This window comes from Lactuca serriola, chromosome 9 (assembly GCF_051521515.1).
Source record: "Lactuca serriola cultivar US96UC23 chromosome 9, Lser_US96UC23_V15, whole genome shotgun sequence".
NCBI classification, from domain to species: domain Eukaryota; kingdom Viridiplantae; phylum Streptophyta; class Magnoliopsida; order Asterales; family Asteraceae; genus Lactuca; species Lactuca serriola.
This window is the reverse complement of record NC_136416.1, coordinates 4,914,474-4,931,478: the sequence shown is the minus strand read 5'-3', so window position 1 is coordinate 4,931,478 and position 17,005 is coordinate 4,914,474. Positions and strand designations below refer to the sequence as shown.

General features: G+C 36.3%; 1 protein-coding gene across 1 annotated transcript; it reads right to left on the bottom strand.

Moving 5' to 3' along the window:
* Nucleotides 1-15,325: 15,325 nt before the first annotated feature.
* On the bottom strand, nt 15,326-16,730 carry LOC145075287 (chromatin structure-remodeling complex protein SYD-like). The gene is made up of 4 exons (XM_079021582.1): nt 16,698-16,730; nt 16,106-16,224; nt 15,511-15,739; nt 15,326-15,427 (listed from the first exon to the last, which is right to left on the bottom strand). The coding sequence occupies exons 1-4, from the start codon at nt 16,728-16,730 to the stop codon at nt 15,326-15,328; spliced, it is 483 nt and encodes a 160-aa protein (XP_078877708.1).
* Between the last annotated feature and the right edge of the window lie 275 nt (nt 16,731-17,005).

Sequence of the window (17,005 nt, the reverse complement as noted above, 5' to 3'; positions counted from 1 at the left end):
CTATCCGCAGTTGTTTGTTGATGTGTGATTCCGGGGACGGAATCATTCTAAGGTGGAGAGAATTGTAACGCTTGTGTTTATGGGCCTGTCATTAATGTTGATATAATAGTCTAGGTTAACCTTTGTAACCCGTTTTGAAATAATAGAAGTATATTATTTGAGTATTATGTGTTTTGTGCTTAATTGCTTAATTGCTTAATTATGTGGTTCGATTAATTAAGAATAAAAATAAGCGTCAAAATTAAAGTATTAGATATGCTTGATATCTTTGGATAATGTTGTAGTAGTTGAAACGAGGTTTCCGAATATATAAAGAACGCCCAAATCTGACTTCGTATGAGGAAGTTACGATTTTCTGAAGTTTCGACTTAGCGGTAGGCAGCCTGAAATACTCGATTTGAGATCGAGCGGTTTTTAGCCGAAACAATCTAAACGAGAATCGAAGATCTCGTTGTTGGTATCGAAGCGATGAAAAGTTAGGCGAGAACGGACGTCAAACGAAGAAGTTATGAATTTATAACGAAGTTTTTCTGTCCCGACTTATTAAAAATAAATAATAAAAATAAAGTCAAAATTAGCCGACGGAGTCTAAACGAAAGTTGTAGAGCGTAGTCTCACCTACGCGTGGATATAAACAACGTCGAAAACGGAGTTTGTATGAAGAAGATATGAATTTTCGAAGTTTATTAAATAATTAATAATTAAATTTAATTATTAAATCCGGCATTATCCGAAGAGGAGTCATCGGACTCATCCGAAGTACGCCCAGCGTACTAGCGTACGCCCCGCGTATAACGAAGCATGACACGCCTCGCACTCGAGTTCTTCGGATACGTAAGCAATGACGATTCTGAGGCAGTACGCCCCGCGTACTCCGAGGCTCCAGCCTCCTATAAATAGGATGCGAGGGCAACCGACTCCTTTGCTATTTTTCTCTCTTCTCTCTCCCGTTTTGCATCGATTTGCGTGCCAGAAGTACCCCGAAGCCCCGGTATCATTCTCGAGTCCCGAAGCAAGATCCGAAGCCCCGAGAATCACGAAGAGCGTGATTCCCGAGCCGAAGCTCTGCCCGCGAGAAGTTCGATTTTTGTAGAGATCTTCCAGATCTGCTGAGGATTACTACTTCTACAAGCCGTAGTGCTGTCTGATCATCTTCTGATCAAGTGAGTGTATACTACCTTTCATAAACACGATAATAATACAAGTATGGTTTGAGTGTATTAAGTATATTGTTGTTTATGTGTATAATTTTGTTGTTATAAGTGTGAATGTATATTCATTCTCTTCTATCTCATAGATCTGATTTACTTTCTATGAAATACGTGTTATGTGGGTGTGCCTCATCTGTTATGTGGAATATGTATTGAATGAAAATGATATACAGGTTTTAAACTATGTATGAAAATATATATTTTTATCTACTAATATGTTGGGTAGAACATGGGTAGATAGTTGGTGTGTAATAAACAGATGAGAGGCCTCGATGTTGTTGTTGTTGTTGATCTAGTTATTCAGCGGAGTATGGATAACGACCACGTACTCTTTCTAGACAGTCATGTGGAACGCTAGCAGGTTCATAACCTGTAGGTGTTGTGAACGATGTGTTCACCGGTGTACTCTATCCCCCTCATGGTTGCCTTTAGGATATCTATTGTTGAGGAAACCCCTTAGCAGTAATGTCTGTCCCGATGAAAATCCTAGATTAGGTCCCTTGAGATAGATGTTATTTTAGGGACGTAAAGTGAGGATAACGGGAATGGGTAATCGGGATAGTGATTGGTTGGTGAAATTAAATATAATTTCTTTATTGTAGGTTGAAAACCCTATATGCTCACCAGGCTCCCAAGCCTGACCCACTCAGTTTTATTTGTATTACAGGAAGTGGCGCAAGGGCGTAAGATGGATGAATCATCGAGTTGTTTTGTTTACAAGTCTGTATATGTATATATTTGTTGAATGACTTGTAATGTTATCGTTTATGCTTTATGGTCTGTATCGGAACATGACATCCCGAGTTTTGATTATATAATGAAAATGCATCTCTTGATGAAATGCTTTGATAAATATTATTTTATCATGTTTTGTTTTGGGAACAAATTCCGCAACACTTTTAAATCAAAAGGATTTACTCTGAAATTATTTTAAAAAGCATAAATGAAATCGGTCTTTTCTGGCCGTGATTTTGGGGATGTCAAATTACATCCATGTAAACCCTAATACCCAAGACCTTTCATTTCCATAGGATCCATGGGTTAAAAACTCCATAGACTATCCATGCAAGCTTAGCCCATCCTAAATGAACATTGGCCCATCCTATATATAAGAGTCCATATTTAATTAGTTCCTTTTGATCACTAAATTAATTCCAAATTAATTCTTGATCAATACTAATTAAATAATATGATTTTATATTAATATATTATGACTTACAATATATTAATAAATCATAAAAATACTATTCTCAAAATATTATCTATACAAATTGTTTCGGTGAAGTGAAACCCAAATAGACCATGCTGGGTCGGGTCAAGTGCATACCAAATATAGTTACGGACTTAGACACCTTATCCAACAGTCCCCCGCTTGGATAAGTATGATAGCTATAGTTGCAAGTATCACCTCAGAAACCGACCAACAATCATAGCCAAGAGCATGGGACAATTGTAGTAATAATTCAAGTAAGAAGTTGATTACCCAAAACAACAAATGATGAGTAGTCAATATGGTGATTAAATAAAATGATTTATTTATACTCAAAGGTTTGAGGCCATATAGGATTAGTGTTACTCTTGCGTTTCACTTTGCATGTTTTTACTTCCATAATAACTAGGTTATTCAAACATCCATAGTCACTCATACATTGGGAGTAGGTATGAAGCAAGACTGTCATGAGTCCGTCTGTAGATTGTCTAAAGTGTTTAGACATAGCAAAAGTTTGTTGCAGAGTTCATGAGTGCTTCAATAAGATTAGAGTATTGGATTAAACCCACGCTCACTTGAATCACTTCATGGATTTTATCACGAGTGATTGTGAGACGATAATATATTATATTCTTGAAACAAAGAGATATGAGGTACAGTTTGCAAATTTGTTGCACATTGATAATACGTAAACGCACCAGTAACTTGGTGTTATCAAAAGTATTGTTGTGTGTGATTTGATGAGTAAATAGAGCAATCATATGAGTCGATGTTTATCCATTCCTTTCACCCAAAGTTAGATAAAAGCGATATCTGTGGGGCCCTCGATGATTTAGTGATGACACCATAAAGTGCTTGGCCAAGTCGGGACTGATTTGATTTGCTCAATTAGCCAGTCGTCATAAATCGGAAATCGGGAAACAGAACATAGACAGAGAGAATGATTAAAATCCATGTCTTTTGTCTATATGATATCTATAATGGAGGAATATATGATCCCTTATCTAAGGACACGTCACTGACTAGGTCAGAGTTCGACAACGGCTTTTGGTAGCTAAAATTTGCTAGTCAATTTTTGAAGTTATACTTGCAGTTATTGTTATTAGACTTATCCAAGTGGGAGACTGTTGGATTAGGTGTCTAATCCCATAACTATAATTGTTATGTACTTGAATTGATAGTAGCAATGTCCTTTTGGGTTGCCTTCAAACCTGGCAATTGAATAGGATAATTGTTGGAGACAGAAGAATGATTTATTAATTTATTGCTTGGTTAATAAACTAATAATCAAGATAAATGATTTATTAATGTATTATGGATATAATATATTAATTAGAAATTATATTGTTTAATTAATATTTAATCAGAAATTATTTTGGGATTAAAGGAATAAATTGAAACTGCAGGGACTAAAGGTGACAATGTTCAAAAGTTGGGCATTAAGCATTCTAGAACCTCCCTTAGAGGTGGGGAATGAAATCTAGAGTGTCCTAGGGTTTCCTTGGGCTCTAAGGGTGCCTTGGAAGCCTTAGGGAGGAAGCTAAGGGATTAGGGTTATCTAAGATACACTTGCCTTATCCTAAACCTTCCTTATCACCTATATAAACCCCTATAGGGTTGGATTTCATCCAAGGAACTCCAAGAAAGGCTAAGGGCCGAAATTCTACTCTACTTCTCTCTCTCCATAGTAATCCTTGGTTGCTAGGTTTGTTTGTGAGCCATTAAAGGCGCGACACTTGTGGCGCTTGCTACCAAAGTTCAAGATCTTCAAGGATTTGATTGTTATTACAATATAACAATCAAGGTATGTATCCTAACCCTAATTATATTTTAATTTCGAAAATTACATGTGCCTCCTAGGGTTTCTAGTGTTTGTGTTCAATGCTTGTATGTCTAATAGTGAAAACATAGATCCTCACCTTAGGGTTGCATGCACACATAAGATTGTTTGTTATGTACAAAACCGATCGGTGGTATCAGAGCGTATGGTTTTTCTTTTCAAGTAGATTTGGTACAATTTATTGAACTAGACAAAATTAGGGATTATGGCTTTTAAACCCTAAGGCCTTTAAATTTTCGCAAATTAGAGTTTAAGAACCCTATTTTTCGAAAATCCCTATGGGTTTTCAAACCCTTTCCTTTGGCCACCTTGTTGTTGAAATCTAGGGTTTCCTAACCCTAGGCTTTTTGATTTTTAAGCAAGTTTGAAAGCCTTGCCTTCCACTCCAAGCAAAAGATTTCGAAATCTAAGGAATCTGTTAGTAGGTTGTTATTTTTTGTAATTATCTTGTTAATTGTTTAATTGGATAATTAAAGATATCCCTGCCTAAATTTCGAAATCCATGGATATAGGATTAAATTAAGTTAATATATTTAATTTAAATTGTTAATCCTTATTTGATATAACAATTTAATTAATTGTTTAATTTTTTAATAATTATTAAATCAAAATAGTTCAAATTACACCCTTATGGTTTTATTAAGTTAATTAAAAGTTTAATTAAAAGAGAAAATTAATAAAACCACCTAGTATTTAAAAAGTTTAAAATACATATATATATATATATATATATATATATATATATATATATATATATATATATATATAATTAAAATTCTAATATTATATATGTATAACTTAAACTGCTAGTCTTACCGTTAGTAAGCCTCATTCACGAAGCCGATCTATAAGGGGGTATAAGGTTATGGCCTATAAAATGGTCGTTTAATGGGTGTCCACTCTTACCCACTGCTTCCTTGATTGGTGGAGGGTCATTAGCCGAATGGGTAGGATAGGGCAAACCCTCTCCTCATTAAAAGTATAATGAATAAAGTAACTAAATATTTTTACCAAATTCCCAATCTTAGTTACTTTAGGAAAAAGTGAAATCGATTCAATTCCATGGAATTACACTTTTTACCCTTGTTGAGACGTTAGTGGAGCGTGTGTGGTTAACCGACACACTAAATGGCTTCTAAGCAAAGGTAGCGAAGGGTGACTCGGTGTTTGTCATAGTTCGATGGAGCGTGTGTGGTTAACCGGCACACCGAATAGGTGACTGTAACATTGGGGGCACCATGTAAGTTTGCATGGTTATTCACACCCTGTTTTGTGATCCTCGGCATCCCAGTCACAAATCGAGGGGCATATCGAAATTTAAACATGCCATTGAAAAGTTCAATGAATCTCAAAAGATCTAGGAGTTTTCAATACATTTAAAACTTAATCTCTTTATCGTTTTTCATGGTGGAAAATTAGTGAATCGTCATTCACTTACCTTCAAATGTTCTACAAGTTGGATTACGGCATCCCTCTTCCAAATTGTGGAATATTGTGTTGGATCCTAGCCTTAATATCTAATTTGGGTGTTTTATTAAGCACTCAATCAACTAACTTGAATTTTCTCCCGTTTTATAGATGTCAAAGTCTGACAAATATGGTCTTCCTAAATCCGTTGGAAAAAGTTTTCCACGTGAAGATGATGTTCCACGATTGTATTGTGGAAATAGAAATCATGCTTCATTTCCTCCACCTCCTCCAATAATTCTCCCTGACCCACATGTTCGAAGAGTTGAGATGTTCAAGGTCACTCAAGCCCTATTGGCAAAAGACATGAAAATGGAAAGTCTATATGTGCTCATGTCTTGGATAAAAGGTTACATATTGATAAATTGGGATTGTTGGGTGTCGATGTTTAAAGGAAGTTGGTTGTTGACTTGGTTCTTCAGTCACTTCCCGAATCATATGGTAAGTTCATTAGAGAGTACTATATGATGGACCACGACATGACTATTATTGATTTGGCTTATTTGCTTATTGCTGCTGAATCAGAAATGATTTGGCGCACTGGTCAGCAAATTGGTCTAGTAAATCAATATCCCAACCCTCTATGGGCAATGGTAACATTGGAAGTCCAAAAAAGTTTTCTCTACGAAAGAGAAAGGCTGAGTCTGAGATAGTCCCGTGTGCCATTCCAGAGAGTCCATAAGTTTCTACTTCCAAAAAGAAGGGACATTGGTTACGAAGATGCCCTGACTACCTGAGAGATCTAAGAGATGGGAGAGTCAAGATGTATGATTCTGCTTCAGGTAAAATCCACTATCTAACTCTATTAAGTTCCTATTTGGAGATTCTTAATACATGATGTGATAAGATTACATTTCGATGTTTTGAAGGATCGGAGAAAGGAAAGGAAGCTTAAAGGAAGGAGCAAGCTGAGTCTGATCGCGAAGAAATGGATTTCAATCGCCTGATTCAAGGATCAGATATTTAAGCTACTACTTTAGAGTTACGATAGATTGCTAAGTAATATTTACATAGTTTTCATTAGTAATCGCATTGTAAGGACAATATTTTTCCGCAATAAAATAAATTTTGATTTATCTTATTTATGTTTCCTTGTGATGGATTTTATGAAAATTGGTGTTTGAGTGGTTCTATTGTTAGCAATATTGTGAATGGATTCGATTCTTAGTTATGTTATTTGTGTAAATGTCAGAAATTTACCAAATGAGGAAAGATTCTCATCGCCCAAGTTTCAATTGGACATAAACTTGGAATCATGCAACTGGTATTGTGTGACGAATGAGAACCTTCGTATATGGAAAATTGAGACTAATTCCTTGTTCACATAAGTATGTGAGTCAAGTGAAGGATAATGAGATCAAGTACACAATGTTGTGCGCTAGTCAAGTCCACCACAAAGAACGATAAAATGTTCGTCGTGATTTGCTAAAAGATTAGTAAATATGATTATACTTAAAAGATTAAGTATGATTCTGAATCATTGAAAAGTTTCAATGAATGGCAAAATGAATAAGAAGAATCAATTAGGCAAGAAAGATAAAAGTTTCCCCAATCTAAGAAGAAGGGAGAGTACTTTTGTATCATGTTTATGATCGTCTTAAGAACCATATTACAATTCATCCTCTAAGGACACCTTAGTGCACCAGTATGGCTAAGAAGAGGAGTCGAGAATTGTCAAAATGGTTAAGACAATAAGATGAATCATACTTCGTTCCAAAAACAAGTCTTAGAGTCAAACTCCAAGATTGTGACTTGAGTGAGATAATCTTAAGTAAGAATGTTCTTAAATTTGCACATTTTGGTAAATTGTGATGTCTTGAATAAGACATAGACCAACTAGTACCAAATTGTGCGTACTTTTGTCTTCATATAGACACACACTAACTCTTGGATATTTGTTTTGTCAAGAAATGTTTCTTGATAAGAGAATCTAATATGTCAAGAGGTCAGTGGGAGTCTAAAGATCCTGAAAAGTTTCAAGAACAAATCAAGAAGTAAACCTATTAAACATTAGCACACGACTTTAGGATTGTAACCTATCGTGTTGACAAAATTGTATTTCTGTGCCAATCCAGTTGAATGATTATGCATATTAGTTCTATGAGTTCTCAATTGAATGCATAAGGGCAAACACCTTTATTAATGAAAGTACATTGACTGACATAGGTGAGCTGCTAAATAACAAGGAAGCAATGGTGGGACCCTTGAGAGACAAGAAATTAAGAATGAACAAGTTCTATCCATAAGAGTTTGGATCTGTCACAAACATTATCTTATGATTGTGGTTATGACAAAATCACTTGGATAGAACACATGCACCATAAAATCTAAGTGTCATAAGGTTTCTCTCCTTCATGAAAATGATTGTGAGGAAACGCTTTCACTAAGAGAGATTTTAAGGAGATAGCGATTATGTAAATTGCATTCTCGAATTCGATTATGATTACGACATCTCTCTTCATAGTTCGAATTGTGAGATTTGGCAATTAGTCTGAACATTTGGGACTTAGTAAAATAAGTTTTGAATTACTTTAGACACGCATGTGAGTTATCTAAGGAAAGGTGTGTGATTTTGAGAAGCTTAGATAAAGGCTTATCGAAGCATATCGTATTAGAAACAATGAACTTTGAAAGTCAATAAGTATTGTTTTCTATAAGTTTACCTGGTTTCTAAATACGTGTCAAAGCTAGTGGGAGAATAAATGTTATGCTGGAATGGATATAATCATCATGTTAGTGGGAGCATGATTATTATTTAAGTATTGCAAGTTGGCAATATTAATTATAGAAAAACAAATGTTTCACTTTGCAAAGTTGCAGGGGTAGAAAAGTTGTTTTTGCTATAATTAAGGGAGAGAATGTTATACTTCGTTTCCAATCTAAAAGCTTAGATCGATAAATTTTAATTGTATTTAGTCAAGGGTATATTTATTATTTGCATTCTCAAAATACGATTATGATTACGACATCCCTCTTCATAGTTCGAATTTTGAGAACACGGCAAATAGAAATATTATGACGATATTATAGTAAGAAACTGGTAAAATATCACGTTTTTCATTTTGAATTGTATCCCATACGCTTCGGGTATAGGATCGATTGTATATGTTGTAATATTCGACTGTTCTAAAAAATTTCCAAATGCCTAGGGCATTTAAAGGGAAAAAGGAAATAGAACCATTTTTGACTAAAATAATTAAACAACTACCAAAGACAATCTAAGGTTCGCCAAGGATTGGTCGTTTGTGGATAGTTGAAAGTATAGTAATGGATGGACCATATTGACATTATTATGAATAGATAAGATTCTATTTAGAATGAGTTGTCATATGGAAAATATGGAAATGTTTCCATATTGGGAGTTGGATATCGAGAATAAATGTCTAGATTAGAAACTTTTTATGCAAGAAGGATGTTCAAAGGAATGTACTTTGAATATGAGACTTCATGACTATGGAATTGTCTTGTAACAATCTCCGATAGAGTATTTTGTAATTTCATTGGCCGAGTCTTGGTGACTTTTGTGCCATGACATTACGAAAAGGATTGTTGCATAAAATGTTAGAATCTAACATATTCTAGTAGTGGTGAGAATTTTGTATTCTTACACTAATGGATTAAGAAATGTGAAATGAGTGTGATTGAAAATGTTTACTATTTCACAAAGTAAGGACCATAGGTAAACATAGTGTGTATGCTAAGAGCATAAGACAATTGTAGTAATAATTCAAGTAAGAAGTTGATTACCCGAAACAACAAATGATGAGTAGTCAATATGGTGATTAAATAAAATGATTTATTTATACTCAAAGGTTTGAAGCCATATAGGATTAGTATTATTCTTGTGTTTCACTTTGCATGTTTTGACTTCCATAATAACTAGGTTATTCAAACATCCACAATCGCTCATACATTGGGAGTAGGTATGAAGCAAGACTGTCATGAGTCCGTCTGTAGATTGTCTAAAGTGTTTAGACATAGAAAAAGTTTGTTGCAAAGTTCATGAGTGCTTTAATAAGATTAGAGTATTAGATTAAACCCACACTCACTTGAATCACTTCATGGATTTTATCACGAGTGATTGTGAGATGATAATATATTATATTCTTGAAACAAAGAGATATGAGTTAGAGTTTGCAAATTGGTTGCACATTGATAATACGTAAACGCACCAGTAACTTGTTGTTATAAAACGTATTGTTGTGTGTGATTTGATGAGTAAATAGAGCAAGCATATGAGTCGATGTTTATCCATTCCTTTTACCCAAAGTTGGATAAGCGATATCTGTGGGCCCCTCGATGATTTAGTGATGACACCATAAAGTGCTTGGCCAAGTCGGGACTGATTTGATTTGTTCAATTAGTCAGTCGTCATAAATCGGAAATCGGGAAACAGAACATAGACAGAGAGAATGATTAAAATTCATGTCTCATGTCTATATGATATCTAGAATGGAGGAATATATGATCCCTTATCTAAGGACACGTCACTGACTAGGTCAGAGTACAACAACGGCTTTTGGTAGCTAAAATTTACTAGTCAATTTTTGAAGTTATACTTGCAGTTATAGTTATTAGACTTATCCAAGTGGGAGACTGTTGTATTAGGTGTCTAAGCTCATAACTATAATTGTTATGTACTTGAATTGATAGTAGCAATGTCTATTTGGGTTGCCTTCAAACCTGGCAATTGAATAGGATAATTGTTGGAGAGAGAAGAATGATTTATTAATTTATTGCTTGGTTAATAAACTAATAATCAAGATAAATGATTTATTAATGTATTATGGATATAATATATTAATTAGAAATCATATTGTTTAATTAATATTTAATCAGAAATTAATTTGGAATTAATTTTGGGATTAAAGGAATTAATTGAAACTGTAGGGACTAAAGGTGACAATGTTCAAAAGTTGGGCATTAAGCATTCTAGAACCTCCCTTAGAGGTGGGGAACGAAATCTAGAGTGTCCTAGGGTTTCCTTGGGCTCTAAGGGTGCCTTGGAAGCCTTAGGGAGGAAGTTAAGGGATTAGGGTTATCTGAGATACACCTGCCTTATCCTAAACCTTCCTTATCACCTATATAAACCCCTATAGGGTTGGATTTCGTCCAAGGGACTCCAAGAAAGGCTAAGGGCCGAAATTCTACTCTACTTCTCTCTCTCCATAGTAATCCTTGGTTGCTAGGTTTGTTTGTGAGCCACTAGAGGTGCAACACTTGTGGCGCTTGCTACCAAAGTTCAAGATCTTCAAGGGTTTCTAGTTTTTGTGTTCAATGCTTGTATGTCTAATAGTGAAAACATAGACCTTCACCTTAGGGTTGCATGCACACATAGGATTGTTTGTTATGTACAAAACCCATCAGAAACAATAGTAAACGATTGACACAAGATAGCAACACCTTACATATAAATAAACAACAACATTTCCGGAAGACATTGGGAGGCCGCCTTTGGGGGTGAAACTTCTTGGGGAGTTGTTAGTAGAGATGCTAGTTTCATTCGCAGTCTAGCCATAAAGAGAGCCGAAAATGCTGTGAATTTGATGCGCCTTCTTCCACAATTGTCTGGCCCCCAGAGTGAGCTCCTTCTTCTTCGGTCTTGTATGGGTATTGCTAAGTTTTTCTTTGGGTTGAGGACGTGCCAACCCATTCACATGGAAGAGGCGGCAATATTCTTTGGCAATGGATTGCGCGGGGCGATTGAGGACATTGTGGTTTGTGGGGGCCCTTTCTTTGGTGACATACAATGGCGAATTGCTTCCTTACCCATTAGGTTTGGGGGATTGGATTTATACTCGGCAGTAGAGGCTACCTCCTATGCTTTTGTTGCCTCACAGACCCAAGCTTGGGTATTGCAAGACCATATCTTACGGGATAGCGATATACATGGTATGGATTCTGATTATGATTGTGCCTTGGAATCCCTTCGCAACAAGCTTCCCAATTTTGACCTTAACAAATTTACTACTAAAGACACCGCCCCCCCTAAATCCCAGAATACACTGGCGAGTGGCCTTTTTTGTAAAATTGTCCAAGATATGGAAATGTATTTCGACATGACGGCTCGGTAGAAAGCGGTTTTTTAGTGCTTACGTGCACCACATGCTCAAGATTTTCTTCTGGCTATCCCTATAGATGGGCTTGGCCAACACATGTCTCCCGTGGAGTATCGTACTATTCTCAAATATCGACTCATGATTCCCATTTTCCCAGCTGACGAGATATGTCCTGTGTGTCGCAAGGCATGTTTGGACCCTTTTGGAGAGCATGCTATTCACTGTAAAGAACTCCCGGGGTTCAAATACAGGCACGATATGGTTAGGGATGTTTTGTTTGACATATTTAAGCGTGTCGGGGTTTCTGCTAAGAAAGAGGCACCTGTTAATTTCTTGACTGATCCGACAGAAGGGAGGTCAACCCTCAGACCGGCTGACATTTTGATTTTTGGATGGGTCGGAGGGAAACACGCATGTGTCGATCTTACAGGGGTATCCCCTCTCGTGGGCCTGAGGGCTGGGGGGTTCACAGCGGGACATGCTGCTTTAAAAGCAGCCACAAGCAAAGTCACCAAACATGAGAGATCGTGCATGGAAAATCAACACGTGTTCATACCATTTGCATTTGATACGTTTGGTTTCCTCGCACCAGATGCGGTAGAGCTTCTTAAAAGAGTACAACGAATCATGCATAGCAATGTTATATCCCCTAGATCTTCGGATGTAGTCTTTAAAAGAATTAGCTTTACCATTCAAAAAGGCTTAGCGGCACAGCTTGTTACCCGTTTGCCATCTCACTCATTATACGATGAAAATTAAACTTGTTGTTTAATTTTTGATCAAATATCAATTACATTTTACAAGTTTCAGAACTATCTAATTTGTAAAACTAATATCGTCCTTCAGCCCGATGCACCTCGCATGCTGCAAATGCCTAACCCTAGTCAGTGCCTTCATGTGGGGATCTGTTGGGTTCTCTTCTAATGATACCCTCTTTGCCATGAGGAGTCCTTCTTCTATCTTATGTCTTATGAAGTGATGTTTTCTGTCAATGTGTATGGATCTGCCATGATCTCTCAGTTCCTTGGCTAAGGCAACCGCATTATTGCTGTCACAAAAAAATTTCATAGGCTCCTTTATAGCTGGTACAACTCCAAGGTCTCCGATGAAGTTCTTCATTCATATCGCCTCCTTTGCCGCTTCACTTGCTGCTATGTACTCTTATTCACATGTCGAATCAGCTACCGTCTCCTGCTTGGAACTTTTCCAATTAATTGCTCCTCCATTCATAGTAAAGACCCAGCCCGACTGAGAGCGGAAACTATCCCTATCAGTCTAGAAGCTAGCATCACTATACCCCACTACTCTCAAGTCATCACTCCCACCAAGGGTAAGAATCCAATCCTTAGTCCTTCACATGTACTTGAGAATGTTTTTACCGCAGTCCAGTGAGCCTTGACAGGGTTCCCCTGATATCTGCTGACCATGCTCAAAGCAAAGGCCACACCAGGGTGGGTACAAGTCATAGCATACATGATCGAACCAACAGCGGAAGCATATGGTAATCGACTCATCTCAGCTATCACAGCCTCTGTACATGGACACTGAGCCTTGCTCAGTTTGGTGTTATGATGGATCGATAAGTCACCTTTCTTGGAATTATGCATGTTGAACCTTTTCAACACTTTGTCCATATAGGTTCTCTGACTAAGTCCAATTAATCTTTTACTCCTTTCTCTCAATATCCTTATCCCTAGGATATAGGCAGCTTCTCCAAGGTCCTTCATAGCGAACCACTTCCCAAGCCAAGACTTAATCTCCTGCAAAGTTGGGATGTCATTTCCTATGAGTAGTATGTCATCCACATACAATAACAGAAAGCTAACTATACTCCCATTAGCTCTGACATATACACAGGACTCATCTTCACTTCTCGAAAAACCAAACTCTTTGACTTTCTCATCAAAACAAATATTCCAGCTGCGAGATGCTTGTTTCAATCTATAAATGGATTTCTCAAGCTTGCATACTCTATCAGGGTACTTTACATTGACAAAACCCTATGGATGAATCATGTAAACATCCTCAACCAACTTTCCATTAAGGAAAGCGGTTTTGACATCCATTTTCCATATTTCAAAATCATGAAATGCAGCAATGGCTAGCATAACCCTAATAGACTTAATCTTCGCTACTGGTGAGAAGGTTTCATCATAGTCAACTCCCTGAGTTTGAGTGAAGCCCTTCGCAACCAAACACGCCTTATAAGTGTGCACTTTCCCATCCATGTCGATCTTCTTCTTAAAGATCCATTTGCACCTGACCGTCTTACGACCCGGTACATTGTCAACCAAGTTCAAACTCGATTGTCATACATGGACTGAATCTCGCTATCCATAGCCTCTTTCCATTTAGCAGACTCAGGGCCTGCCATGGCTTCCCTATAGCTGTTAGTTTCATCCAAATTTACCAGTTTACTATCTCTGATAAATGTATCACCTTCCATGGTAATATGGAAACCATAGTAATGCTCAGGTGGATTCCTAACTCTAGTGGAACGCCTCAGAGGTACAGACTCGTCAGTTTGTTCAACATGAGTTTCCTCCTCAGGTTGATTGCTAGAGTTTGAGGTTCCTTCACCACTTGACTCTTGAAGCTCTTCAAGGTCAATTTGCCTCCCACTGTTTCCTTGGCTTATAAATTCTCTCTCGCGAAAGACCCTTCTCCTTGCCATAAAGACCACATTCTCACTAAGTATGTAGAAGAGGTAACCAAAAGATTTATATGGGTAGCCGATGAAAATACATCGCTCACTACGAGGTTCGAGCTTGTCCTGAGTCTCACATCTCAATAAAGCCTCGCAACCCCAAATCTTGATGTAGTCTAAATTGGGAACTTTCCTGGTCCACATCTTGTGTGGTGTTTTGTCAACCTTCTTGGTAGGGACTAGATTAAGGATATGGGTGGTAGTCTCTAAGGCATACCCCCAAAATGATATTGGTAACGAAGCTCGACTCATCATGGAACAAATCATTTCCAACAAGGTTCGATTGCGCCCACTACTAGAAAAACAGCCTTTTACGACGCACAATGCGTGTCGTAAAACGCTCAAACGACACGCAAATGCGTGTCAAGAAAGGCCCTGTCATAACGAGAGACGACACACTTTTGCACGTCGTCTATAGACGACGCGCATTTACGACATGCGATTTACGTCGCACATTTACAACACGCAATGCGTATCAAGGAAGGCCCTGTCATAAAGGAAGACAACACGCATTTGTGTGTCGTAACCTTACGACGCGCATTTACGACTCGCATTGCGTATCATTAAAGCTCCTGCCAAGAAAGGTCATGTCATAAAGAAAGATGACACACATTTTTGCGTGTCATAATTTTAAATGTTTTAAAAAATATATATTTTTGATAGATTTACTAATTTTCAAATTAAATAACACATTTAAAGTCTCATAATGCAAAATAAAATACTTATATAACAAAATAATTCATTTCATAAAATAAATGTGCTAATATTCAAACCAAATCACATTTAATTGTTAGTTTATTAACATCATTCAAACTAGAAAAACAAATCTTCCTAATCCAAATAAGAACAACTCGGAAATCCCAACTTTGGTGCTTTGACTTGACACATTTTCTCAAATTCATCTTCAGTCCATTGCTCCTCATAAGATCTCACCTAAGTAAGGTAATAACAAAAATTATAAAAAGGATTCAAACAACAAAATGCACCAAAATATATAAGTCGGCAAACAAACAAACCTCCCCTGCTCGCTTTCCTCTTCCATAATTATGTGTGTCCAAGTTCCCTAGCTCACTCTTCCTTTTACCTCCATAGCCAGGTATAACAACTGGGTTTGGGACTTCAAATGCCTTCATAGCTTCACATAACGATTTTATTTCATCTTCTGCTACAAGTCTAGAAGGAAGGGGAGGTGTGAGTTCACCACTTGGCCCCCCTTGTTCTGATACCACCTGTTTCCCCAAAAGCCTACACAATTTTACTTATTATTATTAATCAAACTCAATAGAAAAATGCAGGATGCCTTTTTTATAGGTTAAAGTAATATAGATTGAAGAGAATTCAATGTAAAAAGCGTATACTAGCTCTTCTTCCTGTTTTTTTTTTTTTTATCGAGTTTCTCAAATACATCAATTTCAAACTCACTGCCATTATCAAAATTACAAGTATGAATAAATACCACAACATAAACTATTTAACTAACATCAATTGGCCATACACAATAAATGGCATTTCCAAAAGTTGTCAATCATAATGGTTTAATAAACCAGATAGGTGAACGGAACTTTGTTTGAAAAAGAAAAAAGTAAAAAGGAATTAAGCAAACACATGTACCTATCAACACTTCTAGTAAATACACTCAATTGAATGACTCCATATGATGATATCCATTGATGGATTGACACGTCATCTTGGCCCACATAGAATTGATGTCTTAAACATCTGTAACAAATCTAAATTACAACCTTTTCAAACAAAAATTAGTTATTATATCATTTCACTAATGTAATACCTAAACTATTTTATAGAATGGAGTCCAACTTTTGATGCTCTAAGCTTATATATATATATATATATATATATATATATATATATATATATATATATATATATATATATATATATATATGTGTGTGTGTGTGTGTAGTCAGTTAGTGGTTACCTTATTCTATCAACAGGTTAGCTGCAAGAAGCACTGATAGCAGATGCCATCCTGCACCCCAGTTCCTATCTAGCATCTGCAATCAAATATCCATATATTCATTTACCCCAACACTAATACTAAAAAACTTACAATCCTTTATTCATAATTCATATATATATATATATATATATATATATATATATATATATATATATATATATATATATATATATATATATATATATATATATATATATAAACATTAAAGAGATGTGTACTTACTTGCAGCCCAATATTTCCATGTGATGAATTCATGTTTAGAGTTGGTAGGAGGAACTAACGCATGCAAGAAGGATCATTTCCCTGCAAAGATAATGAGAATAAGTAGATATTACTTTGCTTTGAAGCACCATCAACAAGAACCCATTCTTGCAATGAACTGGCTGACACAGGTACATCTATGTATATTATCGCCAGATTGTTAAAAGGAGCAGACAATCATGTTGTTACAGTTAAAGTTGCCTTGTAACATTATGCAGCAGCAATAATCATATTCCTGATGACTAAAAATGAATCATATGAACTAAAAA